This window comes from Carassius carassius, chromosome 4, assembly GCF_963082965.1.
Source record: "Carassius carassius chromosome 4, fCarCar2.1, whole genome shotgun sequence".
NCBI lineage: Eukaryota > Metazoa > Chordata > Actinopteri > Cypriniformes > Cyprinidae > Carassius > Carassius carassius.
Genome location: NC_081758.1, coordinates 2,426,916 through 2,454,751, shown reverse-complemented (window position 1 = coordinate 2,454,751; position 27,836 = coordinate 2,426,916). Strand labels below are relative to the sequence as shown.

At 41.9% G+C, this 27,836-nt stretch overlaps 1 protein-coding gene across 1 annotated transcript; it reads left to right on the top strand.

Annotated features, from left to right (window-relative positions):
- LOC132132486 (inositol polyphosphate 5-phosphatase K-like) lies at nucleotides 1-27,836 on the top strand. Its single transcript, XM_059544883.1, has 13 exons — nucleotides 1-328; nucleotides 3,584-4,017; nucleotides 7,061-7,168; nucleotides 11,256-11,364; nucleotides 12,584-12,700; nucleotides 23,137-23,312; nucleotides 24,675-24,786; nucleotides 25,005-25,114; nucleotides 25,458-25,659; nucleotides 26,206-26,343; nucleotides 26,459-26,542; nucleotides 26,645-26,749; nucleotides 27,534-27,836. Exons 2-13 carry the CDS (start codon nucleotides 3,590-3,592, stop codon nucleotides 27,825-27,827), a joined length of 1,983 nt encoding a protein of 660 aa, XP_059400866.1. The 5' UTR covers nucleotides 1-328; nucleotides 3,584-3,589; the 3' UTR covers nucleotides 27,828-27,836.

The window sequence follows — 27,836 nt, the reverse complement described above, 5'->3', positions numbered from 1 at the left end:
ATGTAGCGAGCAGCAGCTCTGGAGGACAGCACGCTCAAACCAGTTCACGTCGAAGAGCATCCGAAGATGACATGCATCTGCCCCCAGCGACCCATTTCCTCCTCTCACTAAAGCTCAAGGTCCTTCGCCGTTAATGTCACCGGAAGACACACAGTGGATTGGGTGAACGCGCGTTCACGTTTATCAGCTCGGACAATATCGTCGCATAATGATGCGCTTCTTTTGATGTCTGCGAAGCTGTCTGAACACGAAAATATTTGTCAGTAAGTCTGGTTTCCTGACTACATACCAGCAGCTCTCTTCAGTCTGTCTTGATAGAGGAAATTGGGTAAGAAATAGACTGATGCACACACTGCAATGACTTACTGTAATATATAATAAAGCAAACGTGTAGTGATTGCTCAAACATGATATGATTTATAAATTGTACATAATTTAATAGTATATGTAATCTTATTATTATTACAATGTGTCTCTGTCATTGCTTCAGTGGTGTTAAACTGAATTGTTTACGTGTTGTTGTTTTTTCTGCCAGGTTTTTATTCATTTTTACAATATGTTTTTATATAAGTATAAATGTTTGGAATCTGTGTGTTAGTGTGCATTTGAAAGAGAGACGTGCATGTGCATTTGTGTGATAGTGGCATTATTCAGAGGTTGAACAGCCATCGCAAACAACCTTGCAGTTTAATTTGCACAATCAAATATCGAAAGATTCCAAAGCTTCTTCGTCCGTCCTCTGTTGAAACACACACAGACACAGAAGCAGGTCATAATGCACATTACTGTAAGGTCACCTTCAGCATTTTCTCAGTCTCCAGCCTCAGGTGTGTAACCATGATTCAAAAGTATTGCAATATTTACACTGCTTATATACAACCACTAATAAAACAACAATGCACCATGTGTAGTTAATAAATCTATTCAAATGCATACACAATGATTCACTGTTGGAATTTTGCATGCATCCATTCAGGTGGGTCTATGTGTGTGTGTATATATGCATATTCAAATACATACACAATGACTCATTGCATTCAGGGTCATTGCTAGGTGGAGTCTATATTTTTGTCTCTTTTCTTTTCCTGCTGATCACATGTTTAGCATTTTTCCACACTGATAAGCAAATACATCCAGACGTGTGCTTGACTGTTACAGTCTTGTCAATACAGAAAAAAACAGAGCACAGCGAGATGAAGAGCATGTCGACTGTGCAGAAACAAAATATTTGAAAATCTGGGTGTTGTCTCAATATTCTTGCATTTAGTCGGCTTAAGTGTTGTTTTTTCATCGTCACACACCCTCAGTACACATATAGGATCAGACTAATGGGCTTGGATAATTGTGTTTGTGTTGTTGAGAGTAGTGTGGGGTTTTAGTGATTTTAACCCTGTAAAGCCTGCCATATGAAATAAAAGTATGATTTTATTTTATTTTATTAATAGAACAGACTATTTGATACATCAGGCATATATGGCTTCTATAAAACACCACAGTTTTCTTCAGAGGCCAAAACTGAGCAAAATGTTGCATTTGTGGTTATGACCAAGAAGTACAATGAAGTTCTGATAGTAATGTAAATCAATGAGATCTTCATAACAGACTTCTTACACAAAATGCATAAAATATATTAGTTGTCCCTCCATTTCTTTTCTTAAGAAGATTACATTTAAATCCTCAGCTTTGTGATACAATGCAATACAATACAGCGATGACTGAAAGAAGAAATACATCTTCCTCAAAAGCCTGATAGATGGTATTTGACGCTCACATTTGAACAGGTTCTTTCAGGTTTTGATCATGCTGATAATCATACAGAGGTGTTTTTCATGGTGTTTAGCACACTGCAGTCACTTCCCCGAATGTTAACTGTATGCATTTCGTAATTTTGGGCATTTGGTGTATCATGGAGCGTTTCGAAATGAATGACGAACTATAAGCAGTGTCTCCTGCGGGGAGGGACCTTTCACAGCTGTGTCTGTGTCTAGTCTAGTTTTTTTGTCCAGCCTGTCAGCTGTCATTTCAGACAGAGTCATTTCAAACTAGAATAGACTTCCCTGAAGCTAGAGATGAAACCCATCACCTTGGAAGAACTTCAGTATACGTTTAACAATTCATCCAACTGAACAAATATTAACCGAGTGTTTAGTCTACATTGTTTGTAATGTAATCACATACTGAATACTTTACTGCAATTATTAAAAAATGTGTTTTTTTGGCACAGCAGTGCTGAACAGAAAAATCCTTCAAACCAAAAAAACCTTCATTCTAATATTGTGCACAGTATTTCTGTTGAAGACGTCTTCAAAGAACATTCTAAAATTACACAACTCCGTGTTATTATTATTACAACCCACACTGCTCTTGTGGGTTTGCTTCCTGTTCCTGTTTTAATGGACAAAAATTAAACAAAAGGATTTCAGATATATAAAATAAAGCTATGCAATGTAAAGAAGTGCTTTTAATTGTATTAAATGAGCACAAAAAAGACTGCATGAAATAAAAGACCATTTAAACACTCCTATGATTTTTAAAATGTACTTTTTTTGTATTAATGTCAAATGAAAAGTTTTGAAGAACAATTTAAATCATCATGTTTAAATAATCTTTGTTGTGTTTTAATAAAGTATACTTATTTTGATTGGTATTTGATATTGCATTTAAAATTTATATATTTTTAATGTACTAAATTGCAACCAATTTAAATCAAGTAGTCTAAACTTATTTACTGAGCGCTTTTTTTTTGTTTGGTATTATGTGCACACTATAAGCTTATTTCAAAGACAAAAATAAGAACAAAATTGCATGTGGACTTTGACTGCAGCTAAATGTCACAGTGTCTGGGTTGTGTCCCTGGGTTTCCCCTAGATGTCCCCCTTTCCCACGGTGTCTGTCACCTTATTAACTGTCTATTCCCTTATTTGGTCACCTTCCTCCTTGTTTGAGTTAATTGATTATTCCCCACCTGTCTCCAGTTCCCTCATTCACCTTCTGTGTATTTATACCCGGTCTGTCTGTGTATGTGTCACGGAGTCCTTGTTGAATGTTTAATTCATGTCCGGCAGCTTTTGTCCTTGCCTTGTGTTCGTGTCTTGTTTATGTTTGGATTGATGTTTTGGTCTCGACCCCTGCCTGGACTGTTTACTCTATTTGGATTACCCTTTAATAAAAGACTTACCTGCAATTGGTTCCCTCTCCCGTGGTTCTTTGTAACACCGATCGTGACACTAAATGCATATCATATAAATGTAATTTATAACTGTAATACAGTGCATTTTAATTTCATTGTAATTAGCATGCAATTAAATGTCTGGAAACATTACATTCAGTTTGTACACGGTATTATTTCTCTACTCTTTTGAAATGTTTGCTAAAGTGCGCTTTTTTTAACAAGGTGTTGCTGTTTACATAATTTCATTCAAATCATTCAGATTTTGCATATGGAAATGAAGGGAGCAGGCAGCCTTTATTTTTGACATGCCCCTTTCGTTTTTAAATGCCTCACTGTGAGGAGAAGTTATCAAGTTAAACAAGGTCAAAAAGCACACGCTGATTCATCGACCGGTGTGCTACTTTTTGCTAGATAAGGATGGATCCAGAGCAGCAGATTCAAAGCCAGTGCCAGACTAAAGATCTGGCATCATCTGCACAACCAGAAGGACCAGCAGATCCATCCTCCACATCTTCTCCAGCTCCAGCCAGGCCACGCCGGCCCCAGAGGAGCCCACGAGTGGAAGGATCTTTTGACGTATCGGAGCTCAAACCTCCAGAGTGTCCTGAAGCGCAGCAGTTGAGCAGCTCCAGTCAGCCGTCAGAGCTCAGTGTTGATCATGGACCTGAACACAAGCTTTTAGGACACGCCGCCGTGTCCCGGAGCCACATTGCAATGAGGGCCGCCTCTCTTCCTCAGACCCCGTCTTACAGACCCCCACTGTCTGATGCCCCCCTGCAGCCGCAGAGAGCCCTGTCTGTCGCTGGGACCGCCGACACTCAGACGCAGCTGCTGGAGGATTTCAGGTACCGTTTTAACTTTGTGTTGTATTGTGGTTTCAGTTTCATATGGCAAGTGCAGTTTCTGGCCAAGAGTGGAAATATTACTTTGAAAATGCTGCACAATTATGGATGTTAATCGTTCAAGTTATTCTGTGTGCTTAAGATGCTTTTGTTTCTTTGTACGTGTTATCTTAAGGGGTTTTCCATTGTTTTTATTTTAGTTTTATAATACCATTCATGTTTTTTACTTTTTCTTTTTATAATTTAAAGAAACCAATTCGATGTATTGTTGGCATTTGAGGCTTAACACTATAAAAAAAACCTAAGTTTTTCAGTTAAACAGCATTAATGACTTTATGAACTACTTTACTTCTAAGATCAATACTATTATAGGAGTTTTTTCAGCTTGTTTTGAGTTGAATACATCACTAATTTGCATCACTAATCAATATTAGGTAACACTTTATTTTAAGGACCAATTCTTGCTGTTAATTAGTTGCTTATCAACATGCATATTCTAGAATGTTGGCTGATTAAAGCACATATTAAAGTCTTATTCTGCATGACCGTACTAACTATTACTAAGCAGCAAATTAGGAGTTTGTTCAGGGAAAACTCTTAGTTAATAGTCAACATGTGTTCCCTATTCTAAAGTGTGACCAAATATTTTACTAAACATTTATTGAGTTTTTGTTAGAGTTTTATCACAGATAAAACCGATATATTTGAAACTATTTAAAAGCAGTTTGAGATTCCGTGGAACAAATTCAGTTGCCATGGTAACAACAGCAGACTGGTGCTGTGATTGGTGGAGCTCTGTGTAGGATTATGGGTAGTGTAGTTATTCCAAAAAAAAAAAAACATCATTAAAAAGCAATTTGTACTTTTTAAAACAATAAATTACATTTTTGACATTAACATGAATTATGTTGAATTTTGAATTTGCTTAAATGAATATTTTCTTTTCCAAATGTGGACCCTGAATGAATAAAATACACACTACTGTTCGAGTGTTTGGGGTTGGTAAGATTTGTCAATGTTTTTATGCATTTATTTGATCAGAAACAGTTAAAAAAGTAATATTGTAAAATATTATTGACATTTCAAATGACTGTTTTCTGTTTTAATATAGTGTCAAATGTAATTTATTCTTGTGATGCTCCGCTGTATTTTCATCATCATTACTCCAGTCTTCAGTGTCACATGATCTTCAGAAATCAGAATAATATGATGATTTACTGCTCTGTTAAATGATTCTTTGATGAATGTAAAGAAAAAACTGTATTTATGTGTAATAGAAATCTTCTATAATATTATAAAAAAATTGAATGTCACTATTGATCAATATAATTAAATATAATAAATAAATATAATATATTATTATGTTTATCAGTCCTGAAAACAGTTTAATATTTTTGTGCAAACGGTGATACATTTTTTCAGGATTCTTTGATTAATAGAACACATTGGAATGGAAATCTTTTGTGACATTATAAGTGAATTATATAAAAAACAAAAAACAAATTGACCCCAGACTGTTGACCAGTGTTTTTCTCCATTAACCTGCAGCAGTCCAGTGAGCTTAATCAAATTTGAAATACATTTGAGATGGTGCAAAGATAAGTGCTTTTCTCCATCAGCTTATAAACAAGACTTGCTTGTGTAAGTGTGTGTGTGTGTGTGTGTGTGTTGCTTCTCCTATTTCAGACTTTTAAAATCATATGCAACACAATAAAAATGGTTGAATGAATTCTGCACCAACATTAAAGATATTTAACAATGTTGAACATCATGCAGTTAGTGCATAGTCAATTTCTTTATATAATAGTCTATATAAAACACTATTTCAGTAATAGTACACATCATTTTAACTTACCTCAGTGAAGTGAGAGATCAAGGCAAGATTAGATCTGAAGCACATACACACCCTCACGCACTTATTAACCTTTTGAGATATTTAGGAATATAAAGAGATGAAAGTAATAATTCACCCAAAAATTAAAGTCTGCTGAAAATGTGCTCACCCTCAGGCTATTCAAGATCAGGATGAGTTTGTTTCTTCATCAGATTTGTAGAAATGTAGCATTGCATCAGTGTCTCATCAATGGATGCTCTGCAGTGAATGGGTGCCGTCAGAATGAGAGTCCAAACAGATGATAAAAACATCAATTTAATTCACACCACTCCAGCCCATAAGTAAATGTCATGTAAAGTAAATTTAAAAGAAAAAATTGGATTCAGGACTCAGTTTAAATAACAGTTTAAAGTTAGAAACGTCTTAATGATGGATTTGTTTCTTACAAACATGCAGATTTTGTCATCTCAAGACATTAACTGATGGACTGGAGTGCTGTGGATTATTGTGATGTTTTTATCAGCTGTTTAGACTCTCATTCTGATGACACCCATTCACTGCAGAGCATCCATTGATGAGCCACTGATGCAATGCTACATTTCTACAAATCTGGGGAAGTAAACAAACTCCTCTACATCTTGGATGACTTGAGGATTAGGAAATCCTTTTTGGGGGGTAAACTATTCTCTTTGAAAAAAAAGAAGAGTTTAAATAGTAGAGAAATGATGGTGCAATTATTGAAAAATATACTGAATATTTATATATTGCTAACATTGTTTGGGTTTTCAGTGAGATGATTTGCTAATATATTTAACTGCGAAGTGATGTGATGTGACACGACAAAACTAGGTTGCTTTTCGTGACTGTGCAGTGTTGTGTGTAAATGCCCTGATGATGTTCTCACTCCCTTTTCATTTCTTTACCTTGTTTATTCACTAATATGCCGCAAGGCTACTTGTTTGCATACCATCTTTCATGCTGTTTGTTAATTGAACGGATGAATTCTAGGCCAAACCCACAATCTGTCAGCGTCAACAGTCACAGCTTCATTCTTTCAGTGTCCCAATTAAAAGATATCCAACATTTACAAGAGAAAACACTCACATTTGCCTTGGTACAGTTGCATACTAAATCTGCTGGATACTGTGCCTTCTAATAACCAACAGCAGAGACTCAGAACCGCTGTTGTCTAATGTCTCATTCTGCCAACAGAGTGCACATTATCTCGTGGAACGTGGGCTCAGCCATGCCTCCTGAAGACATCACTTCATTACTGGGGCTCAATGTTGGCGATGGGAACACAGACATGTATATTATAGGGTGAGATTTCCATTGAGAGCCTTCGCTTTTCTAAATGAAAGGTGCTCAGCATGAAAAGTGATTACTGATGCATTTCTGTTGAGTTATGTTCAAGGTTACTGTAGAATTTTTAAGAAATTATATTTTTTCTTTGCCACCATAAGGCGTTACACTCCTCTAGTATTCGTAGTAGTAGTCAAAAGTTATGGTTTTCATTCAATCCTGTTACTAATGGTTTTTGGTTGGATGTCACAGGGTTGAAGTTCAGTGTTTAACTGGACAGTAATGGCCTTAATTAATAATTTCAGTGCACCACACAACATGTTAGTATTTATTTTTAAAATACCAAGAATCTCTGTGATTTTCTTGAGCTTGGCGAGATCAGTGTACTTGTAACCATGTTAAAGTAGCATTTTTGTAGGTTAATATATTGTAAATGTTTTTTTTATTTAGTATTTACTAAACTGAATTTACAGCATCATTACTCCAGTCTTCAGTGTCACATGATCCATCAGAAATCATTATAATATGCTAATTTACAGCTCTGTTAAACGATTCTTAAACGAATGTAAAAAAAAAAAAAAAAAAAAAAAAACCTTCTCAGGTTACATATGTAACCACGGTTCCTTGAGTAGGGAACGAGACACTGCATCCTCTAGGGGACGCTATCGGAACACCTCGTTGTGACCCGTGTCTGAAGCATACATTGAAAAAACACCATCTTGTTGGCTGGCTACAGCCTCTGACGTCACTACCGGCATGACTATAAACAGGCACCGGGAGAACACGTCATTCTCTTCTTCGTCTGAAACTTGCGTCCAAAGCATGGCAAGGAGCTAGAGGACACAGTGTCTCGTTCCCTACTCAGGGAACCATGGTTACATTCGTAACCTGAGACGTTCCCTTTCAAGGGAACTTCGAACTGTGTCCTCTAGGGGCGCTATGGGGAACCGTATACCCACGCTGCCATGCTGAGGGGAGTGCAGGCCAGAATCATGGCGAGCACTAAGTACCAACTCTACCATTTCCACAGGAGTTGCCCCTGGGATGTTTAGACGGCTGTCTGTGACAGTACCCCTTACGGCCAAAGGCCTAAGCTACATACCCAACTTAATTTTTAGGGCCTTGGCCCGGGGTAGAGCTGAAGGCTTGGAATCAGGAAGATTCCTTTAAAGGGATACGGCTAAGAACCTAGCATTTTCTACCAAGTCTTGCCGGTCACACAGGGGCTACCACTAGCTTAAGCATAAGCTTGCTGAAAGAGCTGTCTTAACCGTTCTCTAGTAGCAACACCCTGTTTAGATAGGTATCTGAGGATACATAGGTGGAGTGGCGCCCAAGATGAACGGGGCTTTTACCAACTCAAGAAAGGCCATGGAGCAACCGCGCGAAGCCCTCACCATATAGGATTTTAGAAAGAACGCAGAATACTAGCGTGCAAACTTACCACAGTGTGGATTTCAGAAAGTGTGCAAACACTTCACGTGCACACTTACCATAGCATGGATTTTCAAATACTGTTCAAAGGAGGGGCTCTCGTGGCACTCTGGTAGAGCAGCTCATAGATGGAATGTTGCATCTCAAAACAGTATGATTGAGGGTCATCAACTCGATCTATGGAAACAATACTGGAGTGCTCTGGGGAAAAAACAGAGAACTCCGTCTCATATGAGAGGAGAACTCCGAGCTCAGAGTAGAGCGCTCATAGGCGACCCTTTTTGGAAAAAGGGGAGCGCTGCTAAACTACCACAAGGATCACCCAAACAGCCCCTAATGTTGAGGGAAGCGATGCTTGAAGTGTATAAATAAATACACACTGGCTGAATGGAGCCCAAGGAACCAAGGTCTAATCATCTCAAGAAAGGGAACGAGGTGGAGCGCATAACCCTTACTGTACAGGATTTCAGAAAGTGCACAGAGTTTTGAGTGCACACTTACCACTTACGTGGATTTTAGAAAGTGTGCAAAGTGTTCACGTGCACACTGACCACCATGTGGTTTTGAGAAAGTACACAAAGCTTAGCGTGTATACTTAAAGGTTCCTAAGCATCGCAGAGGCGCTGAATCGCACGGGAGAGGCAAGCTCAATTTTACAAACCTCGGGCGAGGGGAGCATCACCTGAGGCAGCATATACAAGAAGACTTCTGTAACTGCCAACTCCACTTCCCGCTAGATGCAAGAGCACCAATAAGCGGCCAGGAGACCCCTCGGGGTGACCTGGCCAGACATCCATGAAATTCCCTGCAGTGCTGTGCCAGGCCTGATGATCAAGGAGGCTTCCGCAGAAACCTGTGATTTCAATCGCCTAGTACCAAAACATGAAGCTGGATGGCTGGTGCTGGCGAGTGTTTAGTAAACACTGTAATTGAGAACTGCAAAGGAAACTCACAGAGTTTATTAGTAGACACATAACCACCAGCAATTTAATACACATAAGTATATATAGAGAGGGTTACATACTCACCCACCCTCCGGCGCTGGAGCCCTGCTCAAGGGGCACCTCCTTTTAGTCTGGTCCATCAGTCAGGTGGTTGCTATGAACATAAAACCAGCCAAAAACATTATAGGTCCAGCACTGTTATGCAAGAGGTTTCCACCTAACCTCGATCAGGTAGAGAGCTGGTGGTTACAGGGGAATTAGGAAGGGGGTGATAAAAGCAGAAGTTAAGCAGAGTAGATTCCTCGGTATCACTCTGATTCAGACGAGAACGCTGCCTCGTCTGGATCACATCCCTTACGTTCTGCTTACCTCCTCGTGACCCATGATTCCTCTAACCCCTACCCGCAGGTGGGGGAGGAGCGCGAGTTGCGATACTAGCCTTCTGTGCCCGTCTTCGATCCTCAGATCGAGAAAGGCCAGGACCCCTATGTTGTTCTGGCTCTGACCTGGACCTTCGTGGAACGAAGGATCTGAAAGCAGCAGAACGCGTCTTCGTCTCCCTGAACTTCTCGATCACCGTCTCAACGGAAATACCGATAAGTTTGGAAGGCAAAACCTGAGTATTGAGAAGAAAGCCTTTTCTTTTTCTTCCCGATGTCTGCCTGGTTCATCCACAGATGTCTCTCCCATGGCGGTGGCGGCCTACTTGGTAGCATACTTGGTAACAAAGCCACAGCCTGACCTGCTACTGCATATGCCTTGCCATTTAAGCCAGATGAATTTCTGAAGGGGCTTAGATGGCAAAGAAGGAGCTTAAGAGAGGATGTCTCCCCCACAGAAAGAAATTCTTCTTCACCATCCTTAAATATCTCCTGCTTTTCCTGGGTAAAAACCCAGCAGAGCACTAACCTCAGTATCAGAAAGTATGGATATGGCTGCCTTTTTTCCCCCTTTTTTTTCCGGAAGAGAGACGAACGAGAGAGAAAAAACCTGCACGCTTCAAACAGAACAGTCAGTGAAGACGAAGAAGAGAATGACGTGTTCTCCCGTTGCCTGTTTATAGTTGCGCCGGTAGTGACGTCAGAGGCTGTAGACGGCCAAGAAATTGGTGTTTTTTTTCAATGTATGCTTCAGACATGGGTGACGACGAGGTGTTCCCCATAGTGCCCCTGAGAGGATGCAGTTTGAAGTTCCCTTGAAAGGGAACAGTATTTATGTGTAATAGAAATCTTTTGTAATATTATAAAATAGTTTAATGTCACTTTTGATCAGTTGAATGCATCCTTGCTAAATTAAAGTAATAATTTCTTTAAAAAGAGACAAAATGTTACTGAGAATACTTCATGTAATGGATTGAAATTGCATGATTCATTTTAGAAAAGCACAATAGTTTAATTTTAATAACAGCAACATATCAGCTGCATGCGACTTCATGAACTTTGTCCAGTGTCCTGCTAATAACTGAATCAGCTGAATCTCAGATCCACAGCCTTGAGCAAAGCCATGGTTGTGTGTACAGCAAGAGTTGATCAGAAGAGACGAGGTTAGTGTGTTATAACACTGTAATGTGAAGGTCATAATGTAGCACATGACCTACATAAGCACAGTAGAGACACTGAAACATCTAGCCTCTGCCTCGAGCTCTGTTCTACCTCTCCTTTCTGAGATGTTCAGTCCTTGAATGTCAGCTTCATCTCCTGTCTGTGTTTTCTTGTTCCCGCTCTCAGCTTACAGGAAGTGAACTCTATGATCAACAAAAGACTGAAAGATGTTCTTTTCACTGACCAGTGGAGCGAGGTCTGCATGGATGCTCTCAGCCCCTTTGGATATGTACTGGTCAGTAATGTTCCCTTTAAACACACACACACACACACACACACACACACACACACACACACACACACACACACACACACATCCATGATGTTGTCATTAGAGCCCCAGGGGACATTATGTAATAGTGGCTGCGGATGAAAATCTCTTTGCTGGTATTTGTCTCTGTCATGCGGCTCATGTTTCGAGACTCCGACATCATTTTATCCAGCTTTTTTTTCTTTGTGGAAAAATAATCCCATATAAACACAGCATGGCATACTACACATCATGTTGCATGCAGTATTTAGTGTGTATAGAAAATATAAGAAGATGGTCAAAGTTAGAGACGAATCCCAGAAGACTAAAGCTGGAATTAAAGCAAAGGTTGGTTCAACAAAACGTGTGTGTTTTATCTTTCACTTGGATGTTTGATTATTTTTAAAGGGGGCTGATTCTTTTCTATACAAACTGTGTGTCTGTATATATATATATGTTGTGTGTGTGTGTGTATGTGTGTGTGAGAGATAATTGAAATCACTTCTGTTTAATCACACTGGAAATTACAGATACTGTATTACAGTTTTCGTTAATGTTTGTCCTGTTATTTTATGTTGTATATATAGTTAAGTGTATGTGTATAGGTTTTAATGAATTAATTTACTAGTTTCAGTTTATTTATTTTGGGTTATTTTAGCACTTCAAGATAAAGTAAGCAACAATGAGAAAAGTTGGCTCGGTAATTTAAGTTTTTTATATTTTATTTTATTTTATTTTATTTCAGATAACATTTATTTTGTATCAAGTAATGGAAATGTTTTTTTTATGGTTTTAGTTTATAATAACCTGATTGTAGAATAACTTCTGATTATCAATATTTTTATGGTCTTTTTTTCTGCTTGTTTATTTTACTTTTTTGATTTATTAGCTTTATTTTTTGTTTTAGTTTTACTTTTAGTAAGTGTAGTGCTTAAACTTGTTTTATTTCAGTTAAACAGTTTTAAAACGTTTCAATTTTTCAATTTGTTTTTATTCTAATATTCATACTTTTATTTCGGCTTTATTTCAATTAATAAAAACAGTCCCTAATGGTTCTAGTTTTCTTTCTTCCTCTGAATTTGAGAGCAAGCGATAGGTTAAGGACATTTTAAGACAATAAATTATCTGGATGCAGGAAATATGTCCATTTCTTCTAATTCACTTCCATTCCTCTCATCTGCTGTGTGTGTGTTTGTGTGTGTAGGTCACCTCTCAGAGAATGCAGGGAATGCTGCTGCTGGTCTTCTCCAAGTACTTTCACCTGCCGTTCCTGAGAGGCATTCAGACACAGACCACTCGCACCGGCCTCGGCGGGATCTGGGTACGTTATCTCTCCACGGCCGCTTTTCCAGGTGCAAGCTCACACTTCCCCTTTCTGATGCAAACGTGCAGTTCTCTATCAGAATCTTCCTCAGCTGATATGTCTGCCAGTTTATGCTGAGCATTGAGTCCTCGTCTGCAGATATGAAAGGTTACAGGAAGCTGTTAACGAGGTTCTGTCAAATATCTCATGCAGTGCGTTACTGAAATATTAATAACACGCTGATCACCTAATATAATATATAATGATACACTCCGCTCTCACAACTGGAATTAGAGTGTCAAATTTAAAAACAAAGTCAATGATTAAAATACAGAAGCCAGATAGTTTTCCCCCTGTGTATTAATAAGTTATAAAGTAACCTCCATGTCACATTCATCTGAATTCATAGTGTTAAACTTCTATAAGGTCTGATGAAAACTGCTTAATATTTAAAGCTGGTAAATAATAATTTGATTAATAACACTTTACCTGAAGCCTTTTTGTATATAAAATGTATTATAAAAGTATTTAGATGCATTTAAACTGCCTTGTAATGCACCTTATAAAGCATTGCATGATCTAATAAGTAACGTCTCGGTTACGTATAGTAACCCTCATCTGTGAAGGAGGTAACGGAGACACCACATCAGTGACCGACGCAAAATGGGATATCACTTCGATAGACCAATCTACTTCGAGTGTTAACTAAACGAGCCAATGCACATTGGCATGCAATTATTGCATCCAGCTGCCGCTGATCACTGCGTGAGTGTAAGAAGGCAGCAGGTGCAATGCATACCAGGTTTTCGCTGATGAGCCGAGCCGGAGACCTGGCAGCTCAGCGGCGGTACAGCAACCATGGCGACGGGGAGTAGCGTCTCCATTCCCTCCTTCAGGGAACGAGGGTTCCCTATCTGTCTGTCACTACGAGTTATGTCGAACGACATTTGGGGTCTCACTTGGGAGGCCAATCATCTCTGAGTTTAAGAGAAAACGCCAATGAAAATTGGCTTGTGGATTTAACTTACCTGAGCCACTCCCCGTGCCAACGGGTATAAATAGGGCGACAGGTGCATCTACTCATTAGATTTTTGCTTCGGAGCCGAGCGGTTGTATGAAAGCTTTTATACTCCACAAAGCCATTCATCTGCTGTATCGGGAAGCTGTTCTGGTTGGCGGTATGGCGCAAACAGTGGTGTCCCTTTCAGTGATTCCCCTGGGCGCTCCAACTAAGAGAGCAGATTTCCTAAAAGAGCAAATCACGCACGATTCGCGTCTTTTTAAAGACGCCGTTTCGTCCGTGTCCTTCTGGATGCGGTCGTTTCCTGTTCTCTGACAATGGCCACGAGCGTTGTCTTCCGTGTCTGGGCATTCAGCACACTGAAGGCGCGTTCATGGATGGTTCATGCACGCACTGCGTGTGTGACCATGGCAACGCTGCGATCGCGTCTCTCCTTTCTTAAAGGGAAACGAGCAGACCCCTCTGTCACTACCCGTTCCAGTTTCTCTCCCACAAGCAGAGGACCGCCGGCTAGTGCTCTGGGAGATTTGAAGGTGACAGTGAGAGCTTCTCCGCCAGGCCACGCCCCACTGACCTCTTCCGCCTTCCGCAGTGTTTGTCCAGTGCGGCTGCTGGGTGATTTTGCTGGGCTGTCTTATGGCAGTCCCAACGGGTCATTCAGTTTGCTGCCGGGGATCAGATGTCGATTGCAGCATCGGGGATGGGCTATTGACCTCTATGGATGAAGATTCGGCGGGGTGCTGTGAGCATCAGGATGGAGGTGAATGCACCGCCCAGCCCTGAGTGCTCATGGCTGTTCGATTGGTTCTCGGTGTAGAGCGCGACTCACAACTGCATTTTGCTCTGGTTCCTTTCTTCCCGGATGTGCATGGGGAAGTGATATAGTCGTGGATGGCCCCTTTTTACGGCCGGAAGCAGCTCATTTCGTTCCTCCTTCCTCACTACCCTCAATGGCGGGGCAGCTAGGGGTGCGCCGACATTCACCAGCAGGAGAGTGCGATTGCGGTGCACTTGTGTCCGCAAAACGCTGCCACTGGGAGGAATAGTCAGCGCCTCTCACCCAAGGCCTGTAAGCTGTCGGCTGCTCTCGCTGCCAAAACTTACAGTGCTGCAGGCCAAGCTGCCTCTGCCCTGCATGCCATGGCTATCCTTCAAACTCACCAAGCCAAGGCTTTAACAAATGCACGAGGGTAGAACCAACCTGAGGTTGATGCAGGGGCATGCGCACGGCGACTGACCTCACCCTTTCAGGTGACGGAAGTCACGATGCAGTCCCTCGGGAAAGGCGATGTCCACTCTGATGGTCCAGTAGTGCCGTTTCTGGTTCTGGTCTGTATGAGAGATGTTGACAAAGCTTTCTCGACACTCCCATCTCCCAGGCTGTCCTGTGTGGCGACGCTGTCAGGGGCTGTGCCCAGCAGCTCCTGACAGAACAACAGGCTTTTCAGGCAATTCAGTTCGCACGGCGACCTCCCAAGTTCAATGGCATGCTTGAGACTCCGGTGGCAGTCTGGGACGCCTCTGTCTTGCGCGAGGAGATTGCTGTCCTGCTGGTAAAGGATGCAATCGAGCCGGTCCCTCCAGCCAAGATGAGGACAGGCTTTTACAGCCCTTACTTCATCGTACCCAAGAAAATCGGTGGCCTTCGACCTATCCTGGATCTGGGAGTCTTAAATTGGTCCCTGCACAAGCTCCCGTTCAAGATGTTGACACAGAAACACATTTTCTAATGCTTTCAGCCCCAGGACTGGTTTGCAGCGATCGACCTGAAAGACGCGTACTTTCATGCCTCGATCCTCCCTCGCCACAGGGTCAGGCATGGCAGTATAAGGTCCTCCCCTTCGGGCTCTCCCTGTCCCCCCGTGTCTTCACGAAGGTCAGGAAGGGCTCCCTTGCATCCTTGCCCAGCGGTGGTAGACACTGTCACTCAGGCTAGAGACCCCTCTACGAAGCAGGCCTATGCTCTGAAGTGGAGTCTGTTCACGAATTGGTGTTCTTCTCACCGAGAAGACCCCCGGAGATGCCTGGTCAGAGTCGTGCTTTCTTTCCTGCAAGAAAGGTTGGAGCGTGGGCTTTCAGCCTCCACCCTGAAAGTGTATGTGGCTGTCATTGCACTCCATCACAATGCAGTGGACGGCCGGTCCCTGGGGAGGCATGACCTGATCTTTAGGTTCCTGAGGGGTGCCAGAAGGTTACATCCTCCTTGGACACCCCTGATTCCCTCCTGGGACCTCTCTATTGTCCTGGCAGGACTTCAGAGGGGTCCCTTTGAGCCGCTGGATTCAGTTGAGCTTAAGTTCCTGTCTCTCAAGACAGCGCTCCTGGTCGCGCTCACTTCCATCAAAAGGGTCGGGGACCTCCAAGCATTTTCGGTAAGTGAAGGGTGCCTTGTATTCGGGCCGGCCTACTCTCACTTTGTCCGGCTGGGATACGTGCCCAAGGTTCCCACCACTCCCTTCCGAGACCAGGTGGTGAACCTGCAAACGCTGCCCCTGGAGGAGGCATATCCAGCCTTGGCATTGCTGTGTCACGTCAGAGCACTTTGCATATACGTGGACCGCACCCAGAGCTTCAGAAGCTCTGAGCAGCTCCTGGTCTGCTTTGGAGGTCAGCAGAAGGGGAAGGCTGTCTCCAAGCAGAGGTTGGCCCACTGGATAGTGGATGCCATTGCCATTTCGTTCATTTTAGCAAAATGTAATTAAAATGTTACGTGTTACTTCCCCAACACATCTAGTACTTACGCAAACGATGATCACACTACAAACAATACAAAACTAAAATGCTATAAAATACAGAAAAGATTAATTAATTCTTTACCTGGGTCTTCTGTGATTAGCTCACCTCATCTCTTGTCTGACAAGTCTCTGAGTTCAAGTCATTCCTTAATCAAGTGACAGACCCATAGGCTGAACCATGCAGTTCGTGCCGGAAAGAGAATTGATTAGTTCATCTCATGAGTCATTCGGGTCGAGTCATTCCTTAATCACGTGACAGACCCATACGCTATTTCTGACATTTCTGTCACTGTGTTTATGTTACGTTTTTTCAGGATCTGTGGTGTGTTATTATTTTATAAATAAATAAAACCCTGTTATAAATAAAATATTGATTAATTTGTCTTTTTGACTGTCTATCAGTAAATAAACACTAGGCTAAATAATAATATAATAATCCAAGCCTACAATACAAAGTATTTATAGCCTAGTTTATTCATTTTTAATCCGATTTTGAGCTTGCTGGTATAATAATTGCTTTTCCTAGGCAAACTTGACATTTTGGTCTAATATATGTACAAGAAGATTGCTCAAAAAGGACATAATGACATAAATAAAAAGCAAATAACATTTTGAATCCTAAACAAGTAACACTACAGTTCTATAGTCTAATCTGAAGGGTGAACTCAAAAGACAAATCATACAACAGGGTCATTTTTGAAGATTAGAATCCACTGTAAAAAAAAAAAAAAAACACAGAAAAAGCATCTCTTCATCAAAGTGATTTCGCCATCATATTGTCACACACCTGGACTCATTTTGTGTGTTTTTGCCCCTGTGACCCAGTTTCTGTCTTCCGTGTGTGGTTTGATTAGTTCCCAGGTGTGTCTAGGCGCTCTGCACCTTTTATCACGCCAGCCTGAACTCCAGGTGCAGAGCGTTGTCGCCCGAAGATGGTCCTCGGGAGGATTTCGCCGCATTTATAGAGTGGAATCTGGTGAGAAATGGGTCACCTCTCACGGTCGGCCCAATGGAGGATCTCGCCAGGTCCACTCTGGACCCAGAGCCCAGCCTACAATCTCCCCACGGTACGAGGCATAAGCCCGAGCCCACCGATGACGGAGAGCCAGAGAGCAACCCGTCAGACCAGGTGCGAGAGCCGGCGACACTGCCCACCACGAGGGAGCAAAATATGGAGCGCCAAATGGGTCAAAATGAGGGGGTTTCCTATTCACCTATGTCAGATCCTCTGTTAAGCCCAGGACGGGCTCCTGATCTTCCGTTAAGCCCAGGACGGGCTCCTGATCTTCCGTTAAGCCCAGGACGGGCTCCTGATCCTCCTGTAAGCCCAGGACGGGCTCCTGATCCTCTGTTAAGCCCAGGAAGGGCTCCTGATTCCCCGTTAAGCCCAGGACGGGCTCCTGTTCCCCCGTTAAGCCCAGGACGGGCTCCTGATCTTCCGTTAAGCCCAGGAAGGGCTCCTGATCTTCTGTTAAGCCCAGGACGGGCTCCTGATCCTCCTTTAAGCCCAGGACGGGCTCCTGATCCCCCGTTAAGCCGAGGACGGGCTCCTGATCCTCCGTTAAGCCCAGGACGGGCTCCTGATCCTCCGTTAAGCCCAGGAAGGGCTCCAGCCCCAGAGCTTACTCCAATGCCTGCTCCTCCAAAATTCCCACCCACTCCTGCCTCCTCCTCCGCTGTCGTATGGCTGCCCCTCTGCTCGCCCTCAGCCTACCATCATTGTGGTGCGAGCTCAGCGGGACCGCCATCCTCCAGCGACGCCTTGGTCGGCGTCTCCCTCACCTCCGCCTCCAGCCTCTGAGGCCTGGACTCCGCCTCGGACCATTGACCCGTCGGCTCCACCATGGCTCCTAGCTCCTTCCTCTCCGCCGTGGCCCGGCAGTCCGCAGGCTCTGCCTGGCTCCCTCGTCCCTCCGGCTCCGCCTTGGTCTGGCGTCGTCCATCCTATGCCTCGGGACTCCACTCCTCCGGCTTCGCCTCATCCCTCCGTCCCTCCGGCTCCGTCAGGCTCCTTCATCCCCTCGGCTACACCTCAGTCCTCGGTCACTCTGGGCTCACCGCGGCCTTCCGGATCCACATCGCCGCGTCAGTCACCAGAGCCATCAGTTCCACCTAGGACCTCCGGCTCCTCCCCGTCACCCTGGCTCTTCGGCTCTCCGTCTCCGCCTCGGGCTCCTCCTCCACTTGCTCCGTTGCCGTTGGTCGAGTCCCTGGAGTCGGTGACCATTCCTCCTCCATGGCTCCTTCCACCGTCGGCCCCACCTTGGGCCGTTATGGCTGTGGCCTGGGTCCTGCTGGGTACCTCCTGCTTCAGATCCTTCCTGTCTCCTCCCTGGCTCCTCCCTCCGTCATCTCCTCCCTGGCTCCTTCCTCTGTGGTCCCTGTCTGCTGGCCCCCTCCTGGGAGGCTGTCCTCCACCGGAACCTCCTCCCAAGTTCCCACCCACGCCTCCCTTTGTTGTTTCTACGGTGCGAGGACGCACCTACCGGGAGGGGGGAGTACTGTCACACACCTGGACTCATTTTGTGTGTTTTTGCCCCTGTGACCCAGTTTCTGTCTTCCGTGTGTGGTTTGATTAGTTCCCAGGTGTGTCTAGTCATTTCCGCATGTGTTCCATGTCCCTGTTAATTTAGTCATGCCATCCACCTGTGTTTCCCCATTATCCCTTGTACAAAAGCCTTGTCCTTTCAGTTCTGTTTGGTCGGGTCGACTCGTCTACTTGTTACTTGTCAACTTGTCTACTTGTCCACTTGTTACCTGTTACTTGCCACTTGCCACTTGCCACCTGTTATTTGCTACTTACCTTGCCTATGTTTGATTTAATAAATCCTTGTTTCGTTTATCCCTCGGCTCCGTGTTCATTCCAGCAGCGTAAGCCGTGACACATATGGACAACATTTAAAGCAGAATTATTATAAAAAAATATATAAAATAAGTACTATGCACCCATTTGTAAGGAAGGTTGTAAATTAACTAATTCCTCTAGCCAATGCTGTCACGTCACGTAACAAAAGAACGAACAACCCGAAGACCCGAAAGATGAACTAATCAATTCTCTTTCCGGCTCAAAACTGCATTCTTTTACTGTCTATGGTTTTAGTGAATGGGTCAGTCACATGATTAAGGAATGACCCGACCCGAAGACTCATGAGATAAACTAATCAATTCTCTTTCCGGCTCAGATTGCATTGGGTTTAACGTATGGGGCTGTCACGTGATTAAGGAACGAGTCAAAAACCCGATTGACCCGAACTATGAACTAATCAATTCTCTTTCCGGCTCAGACGGCATTGGGTTTAGCGTATGGGTCTGTCACGTGATTAAGGAACGAGTCAAAAAACACTAGGCTAAATAATAATATAATAATCCAAGCCTACAATACAAAGTATTTATAGCCTAGTTTGTTCATTTTTAATCCAATTTTGAGCTTGCTGGTATAATAATTGCTTTTCCTAGGCATACTTGACATTTTGGTCTAATATATGTACAAGAAGATTGCTCAAAAAGGACATAATGACATAAATTAAAAGCAAATAACATTTTGAATCCTAAACAAGTAACACTACAGTTCTATAGTCTAATCTGAAGGGTGAACTCAAAAGACAAATCATACAACAGGGTCATTTTTGAAGATTAGAATCCACTGTAAAAAAAAAAAAAACACAGAAAAAACATCTCTTCATCAAAGTGATTTCGCCATCATATGGACAACATTTAAAGCAGAATTATTATACGAATGTACGATTGACCCGAACTATGAACTAATCAATTCTGTTTCCGGCTCAGACTGCATTGGGTTTAGCGTATGGGTCTGTCACGTGAATAAGGAACGAGTCAAAAACCCGATTGACCCGAACTATGAACTAATCAATTCTCTTTCCGGCTCAAGACTGCATTGACTGACACAGGTGAATTACTACTAGCGGAACAGAACCTATAGAATATTGCGCATGCATGACTGAACGAATCATCCCCAGAGACGACTCGTTCTTCCCGAGTCACATTAAAGATTTGTTCAAAATGAACGAATCGTTCAAGAACGACACATCACTAGCAGATTCGGCGATTCTAAAAGCACAAACTGATGTGATATTATTAAGTGTCTAATAAACGCAGACTTGCTCATTGAATGATTCTGATATTCTTGTAAAGATTAAAAGTTATTGGTATGATCACTCCTACCAGTGATCTGAAGTAAGTAGGATAAACAAAAAAAATAAAATAAAGTAAGTCTGTGTTGGCGCGGGTTTGGAACATGCGTTAAAAGATGGTGCGCCGCAAGACAACAGTCACAAACCAACGAGCTACCGATCTACACCGAATTAGCTCCAGATCTCTGGATTCAAGACAGGACTCTCTGCGTCACATCGTGCAGCTGTTTAATCAAGGAAATGTGATCGTGTTAACTTGTAACCTGTGTTTACCTATTATGAAAATAAACCATAGCAGAACCCTGACTACATTTTATGGTTTGTGATATTAAAGAACATTTCATGACGTCTCAGACAACTGTAAATTTGTGGCTACTGTGGTTTAATTATAAAAGCTATCGTTAACTCATATTTACCATAGTAAAATAATTTTCATTGCCTCTTTATTTTTATATACTGTAAAAACTTCAACTACATTGAAGTGTTTTTGGGGAAAAAAAATGAATAAAGGTTGAAATATTATATTAGAAGTTGTACTTATATTTTTTTGTAAAGTTATCCAAAGGATTAATTAGCTAATCAAAAAAGAACATTAGATTAATAATTTATTTTAATAAAAATAATCGTTAGAGTAGTTGACTAATCGAAAAATAATCGTTAGATTAGTCGACAGAAAAAATAATCGTTAGTTGCAGATCTAGTCTACAGTACGGACACTCTGGAGCAGTTTAAGCAAGACGACACTAACCGGGGGCTCTCAGTGCCACTACCTGTTTGAGGTGAGAACACAGGAGGATACCGGCTCTACACGAAGGCTATAGAACCTAACGAACGTGTTAGGGGTCGCCCAGCCCGCAGCTCTACAAATATATTTCAGCGAGGTACCATGAGCCAGCACCCAGGAGTATGCAACACTTCTAGTTGAGTGAGCAACCAGAACGGGCAGGGCACACCCTGAGCCTGATAAGCCAGGGTAATGGCATCCACAATCCAGTGGGCCATCCTCTGCTTAGAGACGGCTCTCCCCTTCTGCTGACCTCCATAACAGACATAGAGCTGGTCTGAGATCCTTAAGCTTTGTGTCCGGTCTACGTAGCATCTCAATGCTCGGACGGGACAGAGCAAAGCCAGGGCTGGGTCTGCCTCCTCCAGGGGCAGTGCTTGCAGGTTCACCACTTGGTCTTTGAAGGGTGTAGTGTGAATCTTGGGCACATAGCCAGGCCGGGGCCTCAGAATTACCTGGGAGTCAGCCGGCCCAAACTAGGCACGAATCGTCAACCGAAAACGCATGCAGGTCCCCTACCCTCTTGATGGAGGCCAGTGCAAGCAGGAGCAGAGTTTTCAATGAAAGAAACTTGAGCTCCACTGAATGCAAAGGCCCGAATGAGCCCTGCTGTAGCGATTTAAGCACTAGAGTCAGGTCCCAAGAGGGTATAGAGGGGGGCCGGGAAAGATTTAACCTCCTGGCCCCTTTGAGGAACCTGACGATGAGGTCATGCTTACCCAAAGACTTCCCATTCACGGGGTCATGGTACGCAGCAATAGCAGCAACCTGGACTTTGATAGTGGAGGGAGACAGCCTTCGCTCCAGCCCTTGCTGCAAAAAAAGCACGACCGCAATCGGCATTTTCGGGGGTCTTCTCGGAGAGAAGAACACCACTCGACGAACAAGTTCCACTTCAAGGCGTAAGCGTGTCTCGTAGATGGTGCTCTTGCCGAAGTGATGGTGTTCACTACTTCTTGGGGTAGGTAACCTAGAAACTCTGCGTCCCATCCAGGGACCAGACATGGAGTTTCCAAAGGTCTGGACGCGGGTGCCAAACGGTGCCCCATGTCTGAGTCAGTAGATCCTTCCTCAGAGGAATAGGCCAAGGAGTGGCTGTCATGAGGAGCACTAGCTCGGGGAACCAGGTCCGAGTGGGCCAATACGGCATACAGTTTTAATGAAACTGTATTATTTAATTCTATTAAACTTTTCCTGTAAATGAACTCAGACACAAATTAAAATGTTTGAATACATAGCAAAATATCATAGAAATTTCACAAACACACTAATAAAGAAAAACATTACACAAAAGGACATCCGTTAGGTTTAAGATAATGTTTTAAAACTTATGAACACTTGTGGTTGTGAAACGTGATGGAGTATGTTCATAGTTTATGTGATTCTCTATACTTGTGGTTACTGTCATTCACTATAAATCACCAGTTTGTAAAACCTCATTGCAATTTAAAACAAATAATAGATAAGTATTATATGGCATTATAACTGTGGTTACTATAAATCATTAGATCATACAATGCATTATAATGTGCATTATAAGGCATAATGAATGCATTGAAACTACTTTTATAATGTATTATATTTAAAGGCTTTAAATAAAGTGTTACCAAGTTGTTTTATTTTTTATTTGATTTTATTATTTTAAGTAATTATTATGTCTTCACTATTATTAGCTTCATGGAAAAAAAGTCTTATCAAGAAACAGTTTAGAACTGTTTAGAGATGATCAGGACTTCATGAGTAAAATGCTGTGATCTCTGCAGGGAAATAAAGGAGGCATCAGTGCTCGCATGAACGTGTTCGGCCACTCGATCTGTTTCTTGAACTGTCATCTGCCTGCACACATGGAGAACTCAGACCAGCGCATGGAGGACTTCGAAAGCATCCTGCAGCAGCAGCAGTTTGAAGTACAAGCTGCTACGGGTGTCCTGGATCACGAGTGAGACACACGCACGCACGCACGCACGCACGCACGCACGCACGCACACACACACACACACACACACACACACACACACACACACACACACACACACACACACACTCTCTCACACACACACACACTCACTCTCTCTCACCAAATTGTGGGGTCCACCCTTTCTAGTGGATCTACGCACTTAAAATTTTTCTCATATGCGTTTTTGAGTCGCTTGTGGGGTTCTGGTTTAAACATTTAGCACTTGTGAGGTCCGCTTTCACAGATACACATACATTTCTAGTTTTTACATCTTAGCAGGGACACAATGACTAATTGGAAACCATTTACATTGCTTGGCTTTTAATATAATATTAAATAATTAGAGATGCACGATATCGGTATCGGGCCAATACTGAGCTCCTGTACTCGTACTCGCTAAATGCTCTGATACCAAAGCCGATATCACACACAGCATGTGATAAGAGCCATATTCATACAAAGAAACACTGACAACAGTACAGACCATACATCAATGGAAATATTTTATATTTGTATAAATCTCAGTTTGACCCTTATGACTGGTTTTGGGGTCCAGGGTCACGTACAGTCATGCCCAAAAATATGGACACCCTTGGTAAAGCTAACCATGTCTAATTCAGTTCATGCTTTTCTTGTCATTAAATTAATTTACTATGGATTAATTTACTACAAAACACCATCATTGGAAATTTTACTTTTTTGTGGATTTGCATCTCATTCATATGTTATTGTACCATGGGCTCATGCTCTACTGACGGTTCTGTCTATATTTATAATTTTACATAAATCCAATTTTACAAATGTATTTTAAATTGACAATTTGTAAGATCTTCTGTGTTTTCTCATGAGATTATGTTAGTAGAGTTTGCTATGATTATATGTGACCCTGGAGCACGAAAGCAGTCTTGAGTCTCTGGGGTATATTTGTAGATATTTCCAAAAATACATTGTATGAGTCAAAATTATTGATTTTTCTTTTATGCCAAAAATCACCTCGCTGAAATTTCTTACCATAAATATATCAAAACCTTATTTTTGATTAGTAATATGCATTGCTAAGAACTTAATTTGGACAACTTTAAAAGTTTAAAAGATTTTTTTGCTCCCTCAGATTCCAGATTTTCAAATAGTTGCATCTCAGACAAATATTGTCCTCCTAACAAACCAGACATCAATGGAGAGATTATTTATTCAGCTTTGAGAAGATGCATAAATCTCAATTTCGAGAGATTGACCCTCATGACTAGTTTTGTGGTCCAGCGTCACATATGACCAATCCATGAATTTGTTTGGTCATATGACCTGGAAACTGACATTGAAATCTGTAAATATAAATGTTTTCAGTGTGGTTTTCTGGTTTGGAGACCTGAACTTCCGAATCGAGGACCTGGACATGCAAGTTGTGAAAGCAGCCATTGACAGTAACAAACTGTCCACATTATGGGAAAAAGACCAGGTGAGTCTGTCCAAGATAATTTTTTTCTCATTATGTCAATATTATAAAAATAGGAAATGCCTTTGAAGAAGGAGCAACTGTTTTGTACAAGGCATTCAGCTATCTTTTAGTTTAGGCCAACACAATGCAATATGCAAATATGTTTGTTTAATCTATATAGATTTCCCTGTGCTGGTATAGTGACACTAAACGTAGATTATTCCTCTTTTTTCCTGCAGCTGAATATAGCTAAAGACAGTGAGACTGTGCTCGAAGGCTTTCACGAGGGGCCGCTTAAATTCCCTCCCACGTATAAGTTTGATGTGGGCACAGACACGTATGATACCAGGTGAAAGAACATTTCATACAGTTAGATCCATGCATTTTTCATTTGAATCAAATCATGCTTCTAAAGAGTTTCAGCTGGACTTAAACATAGTTAAAGACTTGTAAAGGGTTAATTCTTTAGTGCACTCACGTCAAGCAATATATTGTATACTATGTATCAAATTCAAGTCTTATTTTTATTTAATCACAAAAAGTATCAGAGAGTCCTTTATACTGTAAGTACTAACAAAGAGCCAGTATGATAGTAATATGCATGCTAATAAGCAACTAGTTAATAGTGAGAATTGGTCCTTAAGTGTTACCATTGTTGCATTGTTACTTAAGAGATAGTTTGTCTTTCTAAGTGGTAAGAAGCGTAAGCCAGCGTGGACCGATCGCATACTCTGGCGTTTGAGGCCGATGGTTCAGGTCAGCACCAGCGTGTCGAAGCGCAGCTCCTTCTCAGGTCTAAGCAGCAGAACCTGTGTGTCGCAGCATTTTTACCGCAGCCACATGGAGTACACCATCAGTGACCACAAGCCCGTCTCCTCTATGTTCACTCTGCAGGTCAGCACACAAACATGCTTCTGATTGAAATGACTTGTTCTTTTTTTGGGTGATCTGAAATATCGAGAGATTGTTTACGGTGGTCAGAAGAGAGAAAGAAGTTTGCCCTCAGCTATCCAAGATGTAGATGAGTTAGTTTCTTCATCAGATTTGGAGAAATGTAGCATTGCATCACTTGCTCAGCAGTGGAAGTGAATGGGTGCCGTCAGTCCAAACAGCTGATAAAAGCATCACAATAATCCAATTTTAACTGGAGGAAGCGTTATTATTCAAGCTTTATTAAGATCTCTTACGGGCAATTTAGATGCTCTCATTCTGATGGCACCCATTCACTGCAGAGGATCCATCACTGAGTAATTTCTTCAAATCTGATGTAGAGACAAACTCATCTACATCTTGGATGGTGTGAGGGTGAGTACAACTTTCATTTTTAGGTAAACTAATGAAGTTAAAGCCATGCTGCACAGACTGTAGGTTCATCGATTTTTGCACTTATTGAGAGTAACTTTAATGGTGGGTTTGTGTTTAATGTGATGGCCCTAGCAGTTCCCATATAAGGCGGACATGCCTTTGGTAACACTCTCTGTGGAGGACGAATGGAGAGAGGTATCAGATGCAGTGGCCAAATTCAAGGTGGCACCCAACTTTCCCCGAAGCTCTTGGGACTGGATTGGACTTTACAAGGTTATTTCAATCATCTCATCAGTTCTGAGCATCTAAATGTCAGAGTACGATGGTAAATGTAGACATATAGATATAATTTGTGTCACTGGAGTTGTACAAAAATGTATTTTCACAGGTTGGGTTTAAACATCATAAAGACTATGTGACTTACGTTTGGGCCAAGCAGGAAGAGTCTGATTTCCTGAGACAGGAGCACGAAGTAAGGGCACTTCATACATTTAGTCACTTAGAAAGACTTTGACTTGTGTATGTAAGTCACCTAGTGAATTTTAATGAGGAGTTTTTGATTTGGACCCTCCAGGTGATTTTTACCGAGGAGGAATTGCCAAAGGATTCAGGGGACTTCATACTGGGTTATTACAGCAACAATATGAGCTCCATTGTGGGCGTCACCGAGCCATTCCAGGTACACTATCTCTTTAGCTTTTAACTCCAGCATGCACCATAAAACTCTTCTCACTGAAACTATTCAATGTATTTTCGTAAAACTGAAATACAGCTAAAATAAAATATAAAAATTAGATAAAAAATTAGGTTGAAATTGTAAAAATTGTAAATGACAGATCAAATAAGATGAAGCGCATAAATGCAAGAATACCTTTTTTATTATTATTAGTAAATGTTAATTTAAGATGAACACATACACAACTTAGGAACATGAGGAAAGTTTCTTTGTTAATATTTCAATCATCATTGCATTGCATTGCATATGCTTTGCATTTAAAATAAAAATATAGGTAAGACACGTTATTGGGAGATACAGTGACAAATTATATTTATATCATTTTACGCACTCTGAATATCACCTCACCATATAAACATCAGCATCGGCAGCAAAGTTTGTGCCTCTGAATGTGTTTTTTCCTCCTCAATCTGAGCTCTATATTCTCTCTATATCATACTATATGAGCCGTAAAAGCCTGATATGATCTTTTTGAGATTTGTTTTCGTTCTAAATTTCATCTTCAATTATTTGTTCCATTTATTAGATGTTCAAGACTATTATTTTATATGTCATGCTTTACAGGGTTAAGTTGATGGTCACTTTATTTTACATATGAATGTTCTGAAAACTGAACTGAAAATATCCAAATGAATGCTAATTCAAAATATGAGTAAATACTATAAATAATACTAAAATAACACATCTTTATTTATATTAAGTGATTGTGTCTTTAATATCACCTTAGATCCAACTGCCAGCGTCCAGCGCAGCCGGTCTGAGTCCGTCTGACAGCTCGGACTTCACGTCTGATGATGAGCTGAAGAAGAGCGACTCCTGTGACTCCAGCCCTGAGACTGAAGAGCAGCAGAGCAGCAGCTGGAGCTCCAGACGAGCCCGAGAGCTGACGGCTGACCCCCACGAACCGCACACCAAACTCACCTCTGCACCGTCCAGCTCCAGCAGGTCCTCAGACGCCCCCGTCGCTGCGGAGGACAGCTCCAACTCAGCAAAAGATGCAGCCGAGCCAGAGGAACCTTAGCTAAGCACA